General features: G+C 41.5%; 2 protein-coding genes across 11 annotated transcripts in view; both read right to left on the reverse strand.

The window, feature by feature from the left end:
• Window positions 1-1,800, reverse strand: part of kis (chromodomain helicase DNA binding protein kismet) — a 192,244-nt gene extending 190,444 nt beyond the window's left edge. For 5 of the 7 annotated variants that reach the window (XM_050191669.3, XM_050191666.3, XM_050191667.3 and 2 more), the window contains exon 1: window positions 1,663-1,798. The gene's annotated coding sequence lies outside the window, so the exon portion shown is untranslated. Of the gene's footprint in view, window positions 1-1,662 lie in introns of all 7 variants that reach the window. The other 2 variants (XM_050191668.3, XM_055061766.2) reach the window with 2 other exon arrangements.
• A 2,467-nt stretch (window positions 1,801-4,267) lies between these two features.
• p130CAS (Serine_rich_CAS and FAT-like_CAS_C domain-containing protein p130CAS) overlaps window positions 4,268-21,934 on the reverse strand; it is a 122,186-nt gene continuing 104,519 nt past the window's right edge. For 2 of the 4 annotated variants that reach the window (XM_050191719.3, XM_050191721.3), the window contains exons 4-7: window positions 17,567-17,704; window positions 16,012-16,317; window positions 12,506-12,780; window positions 4,268-9,756 (exon numbers count right to left, since the gene is read on the reverse strand). In XM_050191719.3, the coding sequence (XP_050047676.1) occupies window positions 8,497-9,756; window positions 12,506-12,780; window positions 16,012-16,317; window positions 17,567-17,704 (1,979 nt within the window). In that variant the 3' untranslated portion in view covers window positions 4,268-8,496. The remainder of the gene's footprint in view (window positions 9,757-12,505; window positions 12,781-16,011; window positions 16,318-17,566; window positions 17,705-21,934) is intronic. The other 2 variants (XM_055061769.2, XM_050191720.3) reach the window with 2 other exon arrangements.

Genomic DNA, 21,934 nt, shown 5'->3' on the forward strand with positions numbered 1-21,934 from the left:
CCCAACACCACAAGCAAAAAACAAACTTTCCAAAACTGCATATTCATCAATCACACTTGTCAAAGGACAGTAGCTCAACACTTCGTATGCGGTATTTAAACTAAACAAGGCATACCTTCAAGCAATTCCAACGCTCTGCGAGCAAGTATGGATGTGCAATGCAACTGCGATGCTGTAGTACAGAAAGCGTAAATACGCATTTGCCCTTCGCAATAGTAGTTCAACTAAACGATCCTATGCAGCGTATGGCCACAAGCGAGCTGAGCGGGCATTGGCAGCAACGGCGCGACAAAATTATCGGCCGAAACGATTACATTTTATCAGCTCAACTAGCAAAGATTGTCGAAGTCCTTGCACTTTCATACATTTTTCACAGACATCTACGTTGACGGTGCATTACAACTCGCTTAGGCACCCTTACGGGCGGCTAGCAGCAAGGTATAAGGCTCCCAAAATTACCGAGTGTATAAATGCACAAAGATGAACTGACCAGGAGAATGCGGCAACCTTACCCAACGTGCTATTATCAAAATATGCCACATTAGTGAACAACGAGCGCTGGCGAAAGCCAACAAGCAGCTGCACGTAGGCTAACGACCGGGGCCCGATAATGGCATTAGAGGTAAACCCAATCAACCAGGTTTACAACGTTTTACATGACGTTATAGATATATGTGTCAAGTGTGGAAAACTACTACAAAAATATTGTCCTTTCGCTTCACCGCGAACAAGATAGGGACCAGAGCATGATTACCGGCCGAGAGCAGTAAAGTCCTTACTGCCACACGGAAAATATGTTAAGTTGCTGGAAAAAGAACAGTTAATATCAAGACGCGACTGCTTGAACTCGCTGGGTTCAGAAAGATCGTTCTACTTCAGTATATGGAGACAAAATGAACCGAGCAAGACGGAGCAACAGTGCGGCTTAGCGCGGCTTGCTCGACGAGGGTTCATACTGCAGCCCCAGGTTTACTTCGATGTCGCGATCGTAGGCCCAATTACACAGGCACAAATTCAATCAGTCAAACAGACAGACCATGCGTCGGCTGGAATGCCTCCAAAGCGAGCAAATATGTCAGGTGTTCCCAGACGTGATCCAGCAGCCAAGCGAAGCGAGCGACGGGAAGCCCTGTCCGGCATTCTCGCTTCCTAGCAGTGCATAAACCGCAGCACGCGTCCACGTCAAGGCACGAATCGGCACAGCATTCACAGCGGTCAACCTCTGATTAGTGTTAAGCCTAACGAGATCATTAGCGAGCTTGAGCTCGTCCAAAGCCGACTAGCGTCCGCGGACCTTTCCCGCTTTCGCTCGATACCACGACACTGACAACGAAGACTCCACGGGAGTTCACACTGACATTTCGTCAAAGCGGTCCTGGCCGCCCCTCCTCACCTTTCTCCTAGGCCAAGTGCTCACGAGCGACAAATACAAGACGCAGCTACAGCGCAATTATTTCTATAAATGCACGAGAACAATGACCACAAGTTTTCTTTGAACGCCATTTTAGGCCCATCTTCAGCTACCCAATTCATGATCACTTTGGCCAAATGATAATCGGCTCGGACTTACCCTCCAATTAAACCGAGATACCGAGCAATTTCGACCAATCGAGAGTGCTCGGTCTACACAGGCATAGTTAGCGAAACAAATGAAACACTTACCTTCGTAATTCTAGTGAAACAAACTACATTCGCAGGCGATTTTTGTGAAGTTTGAATCGCTTTGGTCGCTTACATTGTACATCTTGCTAGGACTAGCACGCCATGTTCCGCCGTCTCTGATTGGTCGACACAGAAATACTATAGAATGATTTTGTTTGCGGAAGTATCGTATTCGAGTTAAAAGCACTGCAAACTCACATTTGAAGGCTTGTCGGTCTTAGTTATTGAGAGTGACACGCACAAATCACATAATGAACGCACGAAACCAGTAAATGACAATTGTCATTTATTGGTGATCGCCCAATGAAAGACAAGCTCACACGACGGTCGCAAGCAAAGAGTTATGTTTTTCTTTCTATCCCCGGCATTGCGGCCAATGAGAGGTCGAAGATTTTCATAAACTCCCGGATGTAATATGCCCCAAAACACTGCTTCCCAAGAAGAACACTAGGGATCCCTGTCGTAGCGGCGACGTGATGAGCGCGGCCGGTGTGCACCTGGCGTCGAAGGCTGTCTGAAATATAAAAAATGCATCTGCGACGAGGCCAGCGAAAAAGCCTGTCGGCGTTGGATTGTCGTCCATTAGTGCCGTCACATCGCGAAGCCTGGCAGGTCTGATCTGGGCCATTGCGAGCTCTGTTGCGAGCGTTCTCTTTCATTTGAATGTCACTGTGTGCCAGACGTCTGCTACTCGGTTTTTGAGCGTAATTAATAGGCGCCTGCTGAGAGGCGAAATTGTGGTTTTAGAAAATTGTACCAGAGACAGCAGCACGCAAATAAATATTACTTTGTATCCTTTCCGTTGACTTCCCTGTTGTGTAACTGTTCTTGGTTTAAAAAGAAGAAACGCGACAACGGGCACAGAAAAAGACGTGTCCTGTCACCTGTGTCGCGCTGTTGAACGCAGCGTTACCAAGATGTCCCTACCAGACGAGCTAAACTTGCTAATAACTGTTTCCAGTATGAAAATCTTGATTTTGGATGCCGTCGAAGAGCAGAGGTTTCCTGCCTACAGTGCGAATAATCGCGCGCTTGGACCTAGCTCGGCATTTTCTTAGTCGGCGAAGCGTTATCTTACCTTTGGTATCATTCCTTTTAACGGCCATTATACTTTGATGTCAATACTGCCGGAGACCACGGTGTGGCCACGATTGCCACCTTTAAAATTTTTGCGGTGCCATCCAGTAACCAGCAAAGTGCCTTTCAGTAAGACCACCATAGAATTCTGTAAAGTCAGCGCTTATCATTTATTGCACTAAGCTAGAGGTAGCCAGGTCTAGATCTATCACAGTAGCACCATATCAAAATCTGCACCCTATAATTGATACCGTAGCCTGCGATTGCGCAGCGTGGACGAGATGAAAGCTGCAAGATTGCCTGAAGTTGTGCATATGAGGTTCTGTATTGCTGTTGTCGCGCTAATCCACCTGCTTGTGTGCCCAGAACAACATCCAAAACGTGCAAATTCAGGGCTATACCTTGAGGCAAAGAGACCAGGTGCATTTCATCATTTCTTCCGTATAAGCTGTTTGTCAAAGCCAGCTTGCGTTCCATGACAATGGAGAATGCATTAGCATGAACAATTGTCTTGTAGTACATGATTTTTTATATATATATACACCTGCAAATGCCCTCACACACATTACATCCAATTGGGTCAACATTAAATACGTAGGGCATACTTAGCCATAATATTACCACCAAAATTTCCAACCGATTGTGCTGAAACTTAAAGAAACAAACTATATAGCAACAAACGAAAATTTTGGCTTAGTGCATTTGCAGAAATTTTCCCTGTATGGTTCGTTCATGTTAAATGGTCATATTTAATGTTCCATGTTCATGTTAAATGGTCAAATGGTCCCGACCTTATCCATGAGAGTTCTGGCATCCATGAATCTCGGTATCTGAATGTGCCAAGCAACGGAAGTAGCGATATAGCTTCTTATTTGTGGGCAAGCGATATTTGTAGCCAAGTAGCCAATGATTTCATTGTGAACATATATATATTGTTTTTACAAATTGAAGACTAAAAATGCTCAGAGTTACATGCTTCTTAGCTCTGAAGCGCTGGCCTAGTGAAAAAAAAAAGGGCTTACCACATCAACTAGAACTTCATTCCTCTTTCGAAAGGTTTTGGTTGAGACCCTTTCAGGAGGCAGTTTGCAACTTTGTAAATGGAAACGTATGCGCCAAAACAATTCTTCTAGCCTGAAGTCATTATTGAAGACAATACACTACATTAATATGTTTCTATTTTGCTACGTACACTGCAACATTTACAGCTGCACTGAAAATGTTACTGCTGCACTGAGCCTTTGTAGATGTTTGCATACACATTTCATCACTAGTGTTTTCTGGTCCTTTTCTGGTCCTTTATGGCCCACACAGGCTAGCATCAAGGCTATTGCCATTGTCATTACTAAGGTCCCACAGCAACATTAAAGTGTTTGTGAAAGCTGATGGAAAATGCTAAGAAAGCATTGCAGCAGCATAGCACAAAGCACATGATAGATATGCTATTGCAGCTCCAGAAGGCCTTGCTCCGACAGTGTGGCTCTGGGCAGTTGAGCTCTGGCCAAAAGTGACACATTAAACACATGGATAGTTGGATACACTTTTATTAATATGTACAGTACCATCTCTTTTAATGTACAAAACAACACCTCACAGCAACTAACAGATTTCCAGCCTGCAACCACTTGCGCCCCTTTTATTTTCCTCAATCACATCAGGTCAAGACGTCACAGCACAGAAAGCTACACAGCTACTTCCCACACGTGTACAAAGGTAGTGTGAAACCAGCCACATTACGCAGTGAGGAAATGGGAATTGAAACACGAACTGCACCATGAAAGTGGGCCACATGGAGAGTCAAAGGTATCAAAAAATAATAAAGGCTAGCACTTCAGAATTGCACAGAATGTTCGCTTACGCTCTTACACTTTTGCAGTAGGAATGATTCCAATTGCACTGAGATCGAAGTAACATTCTGACTAGGAACACTGAACTCTCCAAATTTGTGGGGGCAGCAAATGAAGCTAGATTTACCAGGAACTGCGTTTATTTTAAGCAGACTCTCTTGCCATGTGAAGCCCTAGTTGAGGCTGCCCTAAAAAGAGCATATAAATTCAGAGTGCTTTCATACATTTACAGTTGCACAATATTGTGGCTCATTCGCAAGCGTGCTTCAAGTGAGTGTGTGAAGTAAAAAAGAAGTATGCAGGTGCAACAAAAAACTAGGCAGCAGCAGGCTTGTGCAAAGCTAACTTCAATAAGTGTAATCCATTCACATCAACAAAAACTGCTGTGTTTCATTTCTTGTTCGGCATAAATGTGTCTTCTGCCTCCAGTGATCAACAAATTACTTGCCACTTGTGTAAGCCTTCCACATGCTCTTCACACACTGGAAAAGTAGCCATTAAAAGATCTACATCTGCAAAGACTGTACAAAGATGCAACCATGATAAAAGTCCAGTCTGAAGCCATAAATGCAGTACAAATAGTGTGCAGGGCTACGTTCCATGCACTCGTAATATCGCTGGGAGTATGCTTCGTCAAGTATCGAACAATGCACTCAGAGAAGAAAAGGTTTACTACACGCCATCCTCTCTCCTTGCACCTCACAGAAACACTCCTATGCGATGTGCTTGCAATCTTTGGCACACTCATCGAAATCGAATTAGTCAAAATAATGGTCACTTATTTTCCACAACTGACAGCATCTGTACAACCACGTGATACAATGCCTTTCCAGCCTTCTTTTACCAACCAAAGTAAAGAAGTCTCTGCTCAGCCCAGCTAATGAATGTCAGACGGATGAACATCTAAACGTATCAATAACCAAATACACACCTGCAGCCATACACATCACTCCGTTTTGGAGCTCAAACGTAAAATCTTTCCACTCACAGGTAAAAAGCAAGCAATGCATCGCTAGATGCATGAACCAACACAAAGATCTATAACCAAATTCCATGCAAGTGTTTGGAAGTGCTTCAAAGATGCAATAGTTCAACAAAGTTCAGGACCTCGCAAGCTGGTTGCAAGTGTGTTACTTAAAAGTGGCTCTTGTAGTCGTCATTTTGAAGTTGAAGGAAGTGCGTATTCCTTGAATTGATATCAACTAGTCAGTGGTAGCCTGCCACCAAACAATGACAAAAATTATTGTAGGTATGTCTGGGTGTGCCAGCTTTACAACTCGGACACAGTCAAGATAAAACCAAGAGAGCTGAAGGCCCCTTAAAGATATAGTTAAACCTCCATAATCTACACAGTTCTTACTACACTTGGCTTCCTTCTTGATGCACCGCACATATTTGAATACAATAAAAAAAAAGTCTGGCTATGCCACACTTCACACAGATGTCAAGCAAAGTACATTCTAATTTACCACTCATAACAAAAGACCACTAGAGCATTCCACGGTACTTAAAAGCTTTAACACTTGTTTACTGTACAGAAATATTTCAGCAGTAGTTTCTCTCAAAATTTGTGACCAGAAACAATCTATACACTTGGTTTTCACAACAACTAAAGTTGCATTAAAAATGAGAGACAGTTTGAAAGTAACACTGACCTATAAAACCACTGTGAATGAAAACTGAGGGAACAAAGTTCGACTCCTTGAACAGCCACAATGTTCCGAACCTCAAGTGTCCGTAGTTTTTAACTTCTGCTTTCTTAATTTCTCACACGCACTACCTTTTAAGTTTTCTACACAAATATTTTATGTAAAGGGCGAGTTTCCACTTGGAAAGAAGTTGGCTTGGACATATGCGCTTTTCATCAGCATTAAGAGCACTGGCAAGAAAAGCAAACTTGCGCTTGCGATATGAACACAACACAATATTAATTGAAAAGCTTGAAATTCACTCACTTAAAAGTAAATTTTTAATAAGTTGTGGCATGTAGCAGTCAATGCAAAATATCCATCTCACAGAATTTAAGAGGAAGCTTTAGCTCGGGTGCTCTTATCTAAATACATGTAAAAGGAGAATTTGTTTTTCTCGGCAACCACTGCACCAAATTTGACGGGGTTTGCTGCATTTAAAAGAAAAACTTAAAATCTAGTGAAGAAAATTCAAGCCCTAAATCGAAATTCCGCTTCCAACAGTCACTAGAATTTAACTTTGTCTTTCAAATGCAACAAATTTCATCAAAATCGGTCCAGGGGTTATCTCATCAAAACGTTTTTGTGTTTTACATGTATTTGAATAGGCCGCGTCGGAGTTGGGCCCGAGCTAAAGCTTCCTCTTAAAGTACCATGCTTCTACTAAATATTTGCAAACTTGGTTCTACTGCCAACTAACTTCAATGGATTCGCTGTAATGCTCTGAAAGTGATGGAGCATGCATGCAACAGCACAAGTGAACAGCAAGCCTGGCTGCACAGTGATGGTCACCCAAACTGTTCAAAGATGATGAAAGCACCATGTGTGATTTTACTGTTGCGTATGGTGTCCAGCTTCTCCATCATTGTAACAGAAGTGACAAATAGAAGGATTCTTTCAGTCTGGTTCTTGCTTTCAGAATGAATTGACGGTGGGGAAGAGCCACAATGAAATCGAAGCATAAAATAGCAGTGAAGCTTCCTTGCTGAATAAAATCTAAAATTAACTAGCACAGATCATAAGATGCGTGCTCAAGCGGTAGTGCTCAAGCAACTCTTTGCATCAAACCGCAGTAACATGGAAGATGATATTTAAGGATGTGATAAACAAGGCTTCACTGAATTGTCTACAATAACATGCGAACACTGCCATGGAGTTTTTGCATTTGTGTGGTGGCCTGAACGTTGCAGAAGCATACCGAGCTGTCTCTGACATCACCAATGCATGTCTGCTGGCAATACCTGCTATGGGAAGAAGTGTGAAATATTAGAGCAGAACCTGCAATGGGCTGAGCAGTGCTTTGCTGTGGTGCATAAAACGGAAGACACAAGGCTACAAGCTCTATTGTTCAGCTAAGGTCGACAGACCGCAAAACCACAAATATGTATGAAGCAATTGCTCAGAATTCTTTCGACTTCTAAAGCAGCCAACTACTGGTAACAAAAATAGATACTTCATTACACACAGTGCAAGAAAAATTCATTCTGTTTTAGTTCGTTTAAGCCTAATGTCAAGTTTAGCTGATGTGAGGATCAATGTTAATCCTTAATTGTTATAAAGCTATCTTGAGAAAGCATGGCTTACTTGCAAAATATATATGTTGTATCATAAATGTCGACTCGCTGATCTGCACGTTGCCGCCCAAAATTTTTTTCATTCGTGCTAGGCTTCCCCATAAATATGCTCATTAAAGACAATAATTTTAAGAAAACATCAAAGGAAATGCAGTTGGTTGAGAATGCTAAAGTGACAGTTATTGGCACAAAATTCATGCTTTATCACCTTACCCTGTTTATGACTGCATTTGGGAACAATGCTGCAGCTGTAAGAAACTTGTGATGCAAACACATATTTTTTTGTTTTACTGAAACACAGGACACCCTGTATTGTGTGTATGCTATTAAATATTATATATATATATATATATATATATATAAGTTTGTGTTTTTGTGTGTGTGTGTAAAAAGGTAAACATGAGACTAACAATAGTAAGAATTCTACTACTAAGATATAAATTCAATGTAGCACACTCAGCTTACTGCAACAAACCTTAGCATTACGCAAATTTCAATAAATTTTATTTTAAACGCATACTACTATATTTTAGAAAGTGCTGCAACATCAGTGTGCTACGCTCTTGCAAGTGCAAGCGCAATGTGTCGGCCACTAAATGGTGGGCTTCTGAGATGCAACTTGAGCACGTCCAGACAGGGCCACCCAGGTTACCTCTTAGCCTGCATAACCACCACCTTCAGGTCATTGGCCAAGTGTGACACATCAACAATACTGTCCACCATTTCCTGCACAGCTGCCACAGATGGAAACTGCAAGGCTGCTTTCTTAGTGCTATTGATGAGCACCTTCAAAGCTTCACACAGGTTACTTGAGCACTGCAAAACTTTGTTCTTAATGTCCACATTCACAATATTCCGATACACTGTGTCCCCCATGTACACAAGCTTATGAGCACTGATCACGACAAATTTACTGTGTCCAATGAACACCTTTGGAGGCTGGTTGTTCTCAATAGTAGCCAAGAAGGCATCAATGGCATTAGTCAGAAATAGAATGTGGGTGTCAATCTGGGCACCATAAAAGTTGAGGATCTGAAGGTCATTTTGGTCCAAGCCAGGCATGCCAGAGAGAGATTGTGGTTCTTGCACTATGCCTTCAACAATGAGCTGCGACTGCTGCAACAATTTGTCAAAAGACTGGCTCAGCTCAGCCGGCAATGCAGCCTTGATCTCCTCATTCTCACGCTCCACTGATGCCTTGGATTCAAGATTCACATAGTCGTAATCGCTGGCCCACTGGTCATCCTCTTTCCTAGGGGGCACTGGTAGAGGCCTCTCCTGCGAAGTCCTCCCAGACTCACTGATGAGGGGAGACTTCTTAAAGATAAGTGTCGAGTTCCCCTGTATTGTGGATGCCACTTGCTGGATATCCTCTGTCAGCCCCCGGGCACATGCAATCAGCTGGTCCAGCTCATCAGGGCCAGCTTCTCGCGACATACACAGCTGCCAACCTTTGTCATCCAAGGCCTGGGTAGTTGCCACCACCACTTGATACGAGTCGAGTAATGGCTTCGTCAATCGGCCCAACTTTTGATACAGCTTTCGGTCCTCTACATGGGAAGCATTGGCAAGGGCACCTTGCGCAAAGTTGAGAAACTCTTTCAAAGAAGTTCTTAGCTTGTGGCAGCTTGTCTTGATGTCATAGAGTCGACTCTCTGCAGTAACACTTTCCTGTCGCTTTAGTGTGGAATGAGTGAGTGAGAACAGCTTCCCAATTGCACTTGTCAACTCTTGCTGGACTTTAACCAGAACCTCGAGAGCTGCATCACGCTCTAGGTGGAGCTCCTTGAGGTCTCCAACGGTCTCATAATCACGTGAACCATGTGAGTCACTACTAGATGAGGAATGTCGCCTGGAAGCATCAGTTTCATCCATCATCGGCGGTGGAAGCGGGGCATCACGTGTTACCTGCAGCGTAGCATAAAGTAGAGGAACAAGGACATTGAGCTTCTGGCATTGCCCCACAAGCAGATCCAGACCACAGCTGCTCTAAGAAATTCAGAAGCTGTGCCTTGTCTTACAAACTGTGTACCTTCAAACTGAAGAGCATGCATACCTTAAGCAAAGCTAAGATCAGATAACATACAATGCCATGGATAGATATGGAAAGAAGCAACTAAAGCTTGTGTACAGTGTGGTCCACTTTTAAAAGGAACAGTCTTATGTACGGCTCTCACATTACTGGCACTCTACTGCAATTGTCACCTGTAGGAGGAGGAAAAAGAAACTTTATTTTGACAAGGAATCTGGGACCTCCTAGGCCCCCTGGGTCCTCGCACGACCCCACTGCACTCAAACGTTCATGTTTAACATATCCATGCTGTGTCAATGCACTGCACAGGTGTGTAGAAAAGGGCTAGCACCACCAAGTCATCTGCTACAAACCTGTGTAATTGTACAATTACCAGAAGGAAAAATTTAGGCGTGCTCTGCACTCATGTGTTCCCTTTAACAGTGGACAGCACTGTAAATATCATGATGAAGCTTCGGTACAAATTTGAACTGCTGGCACCTGATTGATCAAAACATGTACAGTTTTTGTAGTGAATCAGTAATCAATCCATTGCACATATTGTAATGAAATGATAAACACATATAAGGCAGAAGAAAAAAAAAACTCCTCTCAATCAATTAAAGCTGACAGGCACCCATGTCTTAATATGATTACTGAAAGAGTGCTGAATTTTTGCCACTTATCTCATAAAAGTTGTAAGGCAGTTCCAGCAGTGATCCACACTGCCTTGCCAATGCACATTTTCAAAAGAATTTTCTCAATGAAAGTTGTAAGTGGGTATGCTGTCAACTGGAATTATGCTTTAAAGATATTATGAACAAGTGTGCCTGACATAGTATTGTCGAACAAATGTAAACGATGTTACCAGCACTGATACAATGGAACAATGATACAACAGAACAAAGGTTTCATGGAACAATAGCACAATATGGAACAATGGTACAATGGTCATAATTTACATTCAACTGTCAAAATATTTCTACACAACTCTGCAGGAACTATCTGGAATGCTACACAATACAAAACATTTCTCTAGCCCAGGAAATTACATATGTATTTTCTACTGCATTTATAAGCCAATAAGCCAGCAATAACTACTATAAGCCTAGATTTACCGACTGGAACCTCATGAAAGCAAGTAAAAAACAAAACAAAAATTGAAAAAGAATACACTCTGTGCATAAGAACTTAACTGAGTGAATGCATTTCAATACCCAGTATCAACACACTAAATGAAGACTACATGGGATTATAAGGGTAATAAAATTAAAGGTGTTCAAATTAGGAAATTTTCTAACTGAATTTCTAATTGAACTGAATTTCTAAATGAATATTCAAGAAAAATGACCTTCGAATATCAAATACCAAATATCTTCCCATTTTGAAACAAAGTAAAATAGAAGGCTGCACAAGTCAGTTAGGTAAAACAAAAAGGATTGTTCACTACATTATTTGATAACACGTAATACTGCTCAGAACTGGACATCCAAATAATTGAACAGCTTGTACATCAGAAACAAATGAACGGTGACCACATTTGGTGTACCATGACAATGAGACTAATGAAACAAATCAGCACTTTGCACAGCACACATAAATGCTGTGTAGCAGCCAAGTTTAAAAGTACTAGTACTATACGGCACCATATATCACTTTAAACGGACACAAACATGGCCAAATGAAAATTCCTAAATCGAAGCAACCAATCTCTTAAGCTGCTTAAAAGTGTGTCATCCTTATTGAATGACTAGAAACTATTACTGTTTTGGAGAAGTGAGCTGTGCCATGCATTCGCTGTGGAACTGGTGCGTTTGCACAGAGACCATCACTCTCCTACAGCAGAATCATTCCGAACAGTCCTCACCTGCATCGGTTTTTCGTCTTCTAGACTCCAAAGCATGTTGTTATCCTGTATACTCAAACAGGACCGAATATTTGAGAATTTCAAATAGCTAATTCTTTAAGCAAATACAAATCTAACAGCAAAGGCTATTCAAATTGCATTTAATGTTATGAATATTTGTAAACCCCTAAATAAAATACAAGCAATGACATGTAATATAAATTAAGTTTATTTTTCCCAAAACCACATTCCTTTAGAACACATTTTACGGACTTTGCCACCAATGGAGGCTCCTTTTTCTCCACTAATAAATGAACCAGGAATGCAAGTGACTGATGTCCAATGATTCTGTTTTTTTTAATAGCTTTGGATATATATAACAAATGTAACATCTTAACAGTTAGCCTTGGTACATCTTGGTAAAGCGTGTGCGTGCTTGCATTTGTTTTACCTTTTTTTTTATTTAAGTTGTCTTTTTGATCGTACGTGCCATATGCAATTGTGTACTCACACACCTGCTATAGTGCCTCACTTCTGCCAGTATAGACCTTTTCAACAACAGCTCCCTGGGAATCACTATACTGTAGTGCCTTGCTTCTGCCAGAATAGACCTTTCCAATGACACCTCCCAGGGCATCACTTTGATGCCCTCTTTGGAATGCTGTGAGCCTGTGTGAGCACGTGCTCTTTGTACCCACTTGCAACAGTCCGGAAAGGGGTTTCTTTTACCCTGATTGAAAAGTCTATACCCTGTAAATGCAATTTTTGAAATATTCATTATGCTCCACTTCAGCACTAACCTGGGGAGGAACATCGTACACGCCTTCCATGCAGACTGTCTGTGTTGTAGGGGCCCTTTTGGGAGGCGTGTCATAGAATGGTGCAGGTGCATTGTTGGTTGGCACATCATAAAACTGTAGAAGGGTCATGCCATGGCCGGGAGGTGGAGGCACAGCACTAAGGTTTCCACGGGGACTTTGAGTTCTGCTGGGAGGTGCATCAATAACACGTCGAGAACTGCTAGTTGGGATGTCATACATTTCATGGCCCTGCTCCAAGCTGGATCTGTTGGATCCTGAACACAAGAGGAGAGCAGGAGAAGAAAATAAGCATGACTTTTGGAACAGTGAAACCCAATCAATGCACATGGCGGCACTCTTTTATAGTATGGAAGACCTATCTCACAATGAAGTAACAAAAAAAGAGGCATTTCCCCTCATTCTGACATCTGTTTGTGCTGAGGAAGAATGTTGCTGCACAAATGGCACAACGTCCCAAAGCAATGCAAAGGGTATAAGAGGCACCATGGTAGAATGCTCCAGGTTTATTTGGAACAACACATGTTCTTTACTGCATACACAAGGCACAGTATGTGAATGCTCTGGCTTTTTGCACGAGCAAGAACGCAGTCACAACATCCAGGAATCAAACCCACAAGCTTTTGTACAGCAGCAGAATGCCATAGCCACTGAGTGACTGTGTCAAGTATATTAAGTTGCTTGTCAGCCACGTAAACTAAAGAGAAATTGTGAATCAGTTTAGGCTGATGAAATATACTTTAAAAACTCTATTTTCATTCCTTCAGATGTCAATCACTAGTAGGGAAAAGGAAGACCAATCTTCTGTTTGTCGAATTTTTCACCAGTACCACAGTAGTGCTACACAAGCATGATGTCACGGGCTAGCTGCGAGGACATGTGCGATCAAGTGAGCCACCTATGAGCCGACCTGTGACGTCACCCTTCGTGCCACAGCAGCTGCTACAGATGCGATGGTTCTGCACAGCTGCTACCTGGGCCCGCACTATTGCAGGGAAGGACCAGAAGAAGTGGGTACTAAAGTATTTTCTCATATTTGGCCTGTTTCAACACAGAAAAAGTTATATAAAACTTTCTAGGTAGAGTCTCCAGCTCATTTAGAATGTAATGCATTCCTCTTTTACAAATAAACAATTAATAAGACCACAGGAGGCATTGTCGAAATCCGTGATGTCATAGGAAGCTGGTGCAGCCACTTCAAAGGGGCATTGCCACCAGTTCTTAGTTTTTACATATTTTCTGGCCTACCAAACCTCCACGTACAGTCAGAGCATCCTTTTCAATATTCTATAAACATAACTCACTAATACAGCTTAACTTAGTGTTCCTCTTTGGTGTCCCTTTAAGAAAGTGAACACTTTACAAGAAAAATATACAACAGGAAAATGGGTTATAATATTGTTTGTTTAGTTCTTTCAAGTGGTATATACTCTACGTCGCTAGCCATTATTCACATGACTGTAAAATTTTACTCTGATATGCAAGGCAGTCTTTAAAATTAGTGCTACACAACAATCCACTGAAAATGGCAGGTCTTCCTTAGATATCAGGCAGTGGCTACGACACTCATGGGTCTAGGCACAGGTGTACGAAAGCTGCAGTTGCCCCACCTCCTTTCTTCACTACTAACACATTCCACCCCGCTTCTTTGCTTTTGTTTTGACCTCTCTCACATATTCCACATTCCTGTTCCCTTCCATCTACTGCTTTACCCTTGTATATAAAATTTATATATGGACCACCACATATATATAAAGTGCAAATAAAATGTGAGGCACTATGCTGTTAAATTAAGTTGTTCTGCCCAGTTGGTAAAGGGACAATACAGAGAAAAAAAGTAAGTTAGTTGCATTATTTCATTACCCTTCAACAATACCCAAAAAAGCCACTCTTACCATGCCAGGCGGTTTGGTACAGAAAAGATGCAAAAACTAAATACAGGTGGCAGCGCCACATTGAAGTTCCAGCATCAGCTCGCCAGGACATAGTGAATTGTGATGGTGTCTGCTCAGGCCCAGTTAATATTTTTTTTTCAGTAAAGATGACTACATTGCATTGTAAGACTAAGCTTGGCAAGACTCAGGAACATTTGCTGAGCCCATAAAGGCCCAAATAAAGCAAAACATCTTGAAATCTGTGACATCACACTGATGTACCAGCACTGAAGTTTCGGTGCAAAATTTTAAAAAAATGTAACTTTAAACTAGTATTACCACATGATAAACAAAATATTGCTTTGAAAAAATACTTGCCCACACATGCTCAAAATTGTGTTTCTGTGCGCAGCGATGGCTTGAAGGTCAGAAAGCTCAAAGGTTATGCTCATACTCTGGAAAATGGCTACTTCATACCCAAAGGTATGAATTGCAGGCCATTTAATGTATGCTAATGTATAAAAGAAAAATTTCACCATAATCAGCAAAGTCTACATGGTCGACGGCTGACTATAATTTATGAGTTGTTTCATACCATAAGCCCAATGTATCTTGGAAATTATGGGACAGATGGTGAAGCACGGGCTCCCAATTACTTAACTCCGACCGAAATATACAAAGCAAGGTGTTTGTGCAGCAGTGCTAATCAGTGCTGCATTCAATACCTGAAACTGCAGCAAATGCTAAATTCAGCAATAAAGTTGCAAAGAAAACAGCAAATTTTGTTTGTAGTGCACAAAGATAAAAATAAATGTCAAATTACAAGTAAAAATAGGAGTGCTGTGCTTAATTCCACATTCACTCTACAAAATCTGCACTAAGAAATAGGAGGGAGTGGCAGGAGAGCGAGAGAAAGGGTCGGGAGAGGGGAAGGGGGGTGACACACCGAACAGCTGACCCGGGTGCCAGGAAGCTGAGTGATGTCACTAAGTGGAAGTAATTCAAGAAGTTGGGTTGAAGAGCTCCAAACAAAAAGTCAACGCTCACTTAACCAAGGATGGTATAAGATAACTTTCTTGGTTTGAGAAAGCACAAGGAAATTCACCCAATGCTTTCCTTGGTTTGAATGGCCATTATCTACTTTTATAGCTTCATGCTGCTCACATGATGACAAAGCGGCTCACCAAAAAGCCACATATATGCCACAGAAAAAGAAGAGAGAGAGTACAAACACTCGCACAAGGTCAGAAACATCATTCAATCACCTCAATCAGTGCTTGCCTCAGACTTAACTGTGCAGGCAACTAGTGTAATACAAGAAGACAGACTCCCACCTGTTGCCAAGGCACCCACCCATGTTTTGTGAAAGCAATAAGGGAAATTCAAAACAGTCTTTCAGCTTTTTAATGTTTTCATCAAACATGTGCCTTTTGAAACAACAGGGATTGCATGCATTGTGTTTGGTATTATACCACTTTAACGGATGTCAGCTGCTGCCAGCTGACAAGCAGTACTTGAGGCATGCAGGTGTTCACATATGGACTCCAAGGATTGCCAAGCATGCATCTACAAAGGGAGCTTGATGCACACATCACAATGGGCAAGGGGACGTACCACACAGACTGGACAAGGACAGCGATGTGTTCAAACTGGACTGACTGCTTGCTGGGGAGACTCCTGCAGAAGAAGAGCTTGTTGAGAGCAGAGACACGCCACTTGACCGGCCAGAGGTGGGGACATCATAATTGGCTGCCAGCACACAACGGGGAGTGCCACTGTCAAGTGGAACATCGTAGACAGAGCAGGGTGCTCCCTTGGTAACTCCTCGGGCAGGTGGTGGTGTGTCATAGGTCCCCACAAGCTCAGAGTTTGGCACATCGTAATCAGTCTTGGGGCGAGGCACATCATAAGATTCAGTGCCTGCATGACCAAACACAAAGAAATTGTGCTCATAATGGTGTTTAGACAACAGCAGAAAATCTAAGATGCTTTCCACACTACTCCATTACTGTTAATGCTAATTATTTAAGCCCTCGAATTTGTCAATAAATTCTCTTGCTACAGCCACGTGACAAAGTCAGTATTTATAAAAAAAAAAACAACTTTGTGTCTACATAATTTTTTTTTTTATATATATATATAGAACAAAATATATTTACCACTCCATGCTACCAAATGAAGCAGAGGAGCTATTTTCAGAAGAAGCGTAACATATTGTCACATCGTAGTGTTGATAAGTGAACGGCTACTGTCAAAAGGCAAAACAATGTGTGTGTGACAATGTTTACAAAATTTTAATCCACTGCAGATACAGAAGCTGTGCCAAGTTGCCAATCCAGGAATACATGTTCACTCTATTACACATGATTTACCTTACGGTACAGTGCACAAGCAGCAACCAACTTGGCACAGCACAAACTGACAAGCAACACAGTGTATATAGATTACATTCAGTGACTTTGGTGTTTCCGATTTCACCTGCTTCAGGATCTTGCCTGTGTAAACTAGCTTGAAGTATGTAGCCCACCTGCATCCTTTCACCATCAGAAAACTTCTACCAGATGGTTCCAGGGCCGACAAACAAAACTTTTTTGTAAACAGAATTTATTTTTCATAATACCTAACGCAACATTTGTAAAATCATAAAACAAGCCTAAATTCTTGAACTTTGCAAAATTCGGGATAGTTAGCAAGGATGCATCACGCGAACAATGTGGGTTCAGCTCCCACCTGTGGCAAGTTTTCATTTTTTCGACCTTCATTTCTTTTTTATTTATTATTTCTACATTTCAATTAAAAATAACTTAATTTCCATGTAACTTTCCCTGGCTTCATTGTCTGTTTGGTTCATGTGGTTGTCACTAACACAAAAAACTAGCACCTCGATTTGCCCTTATTCTTGTCGCTCAGTTACTATTCTGCAATTTGTCAGGATATGAGAGTGGAAACACTGAAAATGAATGCCACATCTAAGTGTGCATGCAATACCATACACCCAGAAATCATACTGAAGTACATGAACAAAACGTTGAAATAGTCTATGCGTCAAAATGCTTTATTGGCGAGAAACGTTCTACTGGCCCCGGAAGGTAAATGCCTGAGAACCAGTAGAAAGCTGGCTTCCATAATGATCCGTTCACAAAAGGCATGATTCCAAAGCAACACTTACCAGCTGTAGTAGATGAAGGAAACTCTAAGCGAGCATTAACAGATGGCCGAGGCAAATCATATGATAAGCTGGAAGGACGTGGTTCGTCGTAAGCCATGTTCGGTAACATGCGCACTGACTTCCTTCCCTCTTGAGCTGCTGCGAGGTGGAACAAAAAATAAAAAAAAACAGTAAGCACTAACGGGATGTGTTACAATGCATGCATAATGACTGCTCACATAACTGATAATATGAGAACTGCACAACAAATATGATAACATTCCTGGAGAACCATGAGAAATACTCCAACTTTAGCTGCAGTGTTTCCTGACATAGTGCCAAGCCATCAAAACAAATTTTTCTCATTTGTCTACAAGCTCCTCTTTTCCAGTAGTGGCCACGGCGGCCGCATTTCGATGGGGGTGAAATGCGAAAACACCCGTGTACTTAGATTTAGGTGCACGTTAAAGAACCCCAGGTGGTCGAAATTTCCGGAGTCCTCCACTACGGCGTGCCTCATAATCAGAAAGTGGTTTTGGCACGTAAAACCCCAGAATTTAATTTTTATTCCAGTAGTGAAGAATTCTGTTGGCTGGTGTCTGACTTATTCTGTAATTAATTTGTAAAGTTCCGCAAAGTCAGTTTTCCTGAAAAGCTTCTTTTCAAGCTAATTTCTGGTAAGAAGATGTCATCCCTCCTTTTCTTATCCATATCACTTCGATGCTCTAACATCATGAAGCTATTGCAACTTGCTCAGTCCTGCATTCTTGTGTCTTAACCACAGACATACCTTCTACTTTCGCATTTAGTACTTTTAAGATCATGGGGGCAATGCCATATTCAATTCTTTCAATTCAATTCTTTATTCAACATCATCATCATCATGAGGATGTTGATTGTTGATTGTTGAAGCTGATTTTTTTCTACAAGTTGAACTAGGAGCAGTCACTGCCTCTTTTGAAAGCTGTAAAAGGGTGGGGCTCTTGAGGGCAACCTTGCCACCTCAAATGAGTATTTCCAGATCAGTTCTCAAAAAAGAAAACAAAAACTGCAATAGAAAGCGCCGAAAATTATACTATAGTATTTATAACTTCCTCCTGAATTATCCTTATTGGAGGTGAAGACATCTGCAGATGCAAGTTTTTAGTTTCTACAAGGCTTTGCAGTGTAGCATACTTACAAAATTTTACTAGTTGTCACTGCCTAATTAATTCCTAAGCTATTCCTAAAGGATTAAAATCACATTGATGCCAAGCTGATATTAAAGGGCAAGTGTAGCTGCACAATTCAACTATTTGATAATTTACCAGCCAGCTGGCAACACCTGATTATTCCACCTGCCTTCTCTCTCTCTAGCTAGCATGTAGTAGTAATCTACATTTACAGTTTGTCCCCATTTAAAGAAACCTCCATGTACAATACCCTTGTACTAGTCCCAACACACTACTGTCATAAACTACACTGCCTACACACTCACATTCATTTGCAGACCATTATGTGCATCATTCTCAATTCTCATTCATTCTCACTCTCAGTGCAGTGTGTGTGTGGTTCCTCCCTTATGTCCCGTCTTGAAGCGCTGTGCTTTCTCTGATAACGAACCGGCTAACCCGTCAGTCAATCCTTGCAAGAATCCATGAGATTCACAAAAGAATTCGCACCAGTGAAATACTAGTGAAGCTACAGGTTGTTCTCCGAACAGAATGATGAATGTCAGTGAGCTCTGAACCTCTACTTGCCATGAATTTCCTGACCCCACAGTGTGTCTGCGCCAAAGTCAACTGATATCATAGCATTTTGAATATTTTGGTATGGACACGTGGCACCCCCTTTGTACATGAACATGTGCACAACAAAATTGAAAAGAAAGAGGGAAAGCTACGAGAAGTGCAGGGAGGTCAGAGTCTGCAAGGTGAGTGGGAAAGGATGGATAAAGGCTAACTTCTTTTAATTAACGTGCCAAGTTCAAGCCTTCAGCCTTAACCTTAGTGCACTAAGCTATGACAAGTGGCAATGAAAACTGTTAGCAACCAGATGTCAGACTACAAAAAGCAGAGTTGCATACAGTGGCCGCTGTAGTTTTTAACAAATCTTCACTGCGCAAGACATTCTATAATTGGTCTAGAAATGTTGCAAACAATGTGTGCGCCCAGCTGAATTTTTTTATTGTGTTTCATTTTTTGCCGACTACAAAAAGTTGCACCTTTAGATCTTGTGCAATACTAATGTTTTTACTCGACTGGTGTCTGAAGCTTCTCTTTCTATTCACATTAACATATTTCCAATACTATATATCTCTTACCATAAATAATACTAGCTGTCAAAAAATAAGTCATGGAGTTGTGTTTCCTAATATGCTGTCCCACTACACCCTCCACTTTTCCAAATGAACAGCTGCAGGTAGCTTTTGTCCTCCAAAAAGCGACATGAATGTCAAAAGCATGCCTACCATATTTTCCGGAGTACAAGTCGCACCCTTGTATAAATCACACCCCCTTGAGAACAGCCACTTTTCCAGAAAAGTTCTTAATATATGTCGCACCTTTGTATAAGCCACGCGTACTTCATGCCTCGCGGGTTCGCATGCACATATCCTCGTGAAATGCCATACTTACTCAATTCTGACATGCTCAACTGCTACGCACCGCTGACCTACCGGAAATCAGTGGCGCTGACCTAACAGAGCTAGGGGCAATATTGGGTGAGCGTCTAGCTCTCAGAACGTTCGATTGCACTTTCGTTATCTCTCGTGATGGGCTGGCGCCGCGCTTTAATCAGCAGTTGTAAACACGGCACGGCAAGAGCGCAAGTTGAACATTGCCTACTCAGTGACAGGGGAGCCAAAACAAACACTGGGAAAGCGAGATGCTTGCGTGATCTCACACCATCACCAAAATGGTAGAGGAAAGACCAAAACTGTGCAGCGTTTCAATGCGTACGACCTATTTCACGTCGTGTGCGCATACATAGGCACCTAGAATGCGAGCTTGCACACGCAGGCAAGCACACATGCTCCGAGTGCTGCCATGTAACACCTGCTATCTTCAGTAAGTTGCATAAGTTGCAACGTTGTACAAAACACCAACAAAAATTTCAGAAAAAAAAAACGTCTTATACATCGGGAAACATGGCAGATGCATTGCACAAATATCACAATAGCAGCTAAAGAAAGATTATGTCTTCCACATAGAGAAACTATGTTTATCATGAATGTTTTCAATTACATGCACACTGAAATATATGTTTCCACAAAAGGGATTTACTTCACCGCACAACAATTTTCAGCTTTGAAAGAGACTAAAAAATAATGATGCTACAGGGTACAGTTTTCTAAATGTCTGCTCAATTGATGTCAATTAGATGTACATGTGTGTGTGTTTTCACTGCAGTTTAAGTTTGGCTCCAAAATGGTGACAAACATCTTAGCTTAGCTTCTGTTCCCAGTTCAGGCAAGGTAACTCAATACTAATTATTGATTACTTCTGGTTGTAGTTAAGCAAACTGATGAAAATTAAGCCAGTTGGCTTATATTTATTGGACATGTTTAGAGACTGATATCTACAGAAAGCATGGGTCAGGTAAATGCCAAATGCAGCCTCAAGCTTTCCTTCACTGAAAAGTCCCACAACTACACAACACTGAGCTCAGCCAACAGAATGTCATTTATCTGGAACAATGCTAAGTCATGTGAAGTTTGCACATGGGTGTAAAAAAAAAACATGTACCCAGACCCACACTCTGAAAAAACAAAATATATCTACAATGTGTGCATAATATGTGAGTAGAATTTTACAGTACTAATTGTGGTATGGCATCATGTAGTGACAATTTGTATCTGCAGAAATATAACTGACATTTGTTATTTTTTATTTTTACTTTTATTTTTTTGTTCTTGTAATTGTCACTTGGTGAAAGCACCTCATCTAATATACGGATCGCACAAGCCACGTTTTATGAATGTGGCCAGTTCAGCCACCAACCAAGAGCCAACCTCCCAATAGACTAGGAAGCCTGCAGATGTATGCGCAGGAGCAGATGCGTCTGATGATGACTCTGATGAACAATAGAAAAAGCAACTGACGGACCATACTCTCCTCAATCCTTCTTACCACTTCATTTTCTGATTCTTCAGGAGTCCCTGAGAAATTCGTTCATGTAAATATGGTATTTGTATTTACTTGAATTCATCACAAATAGCATAAAGTGACTATTTAATTGCTAATAAAGAACAGCATGCCACTGCAGCTCAGACCATTCAGTTTATATATTCTTATCCTTGGCTCATATGTCACACTTTTGCGGGGTCATTTGTTTACAGCCAACCTGCATTACAGCTACGGTTGTAACATTAAAAATAATAAAAAAACTCTTTCTCTTCCAAGCAATATC

Source organism: Dermacentor andersoni, chromosome 1, assembly GCF_023375885.2.
Source record: "Dermacentor andersoni chromosome 1, qqDerAnde1_hic_scaffold, whole genome shotgun sequence".
NCBI lineage: Eukaryota > Metazoa > Arthropoda > Arachnida > Ixodida > Ixodidae > Dermacentor > Dermacentor andersoni.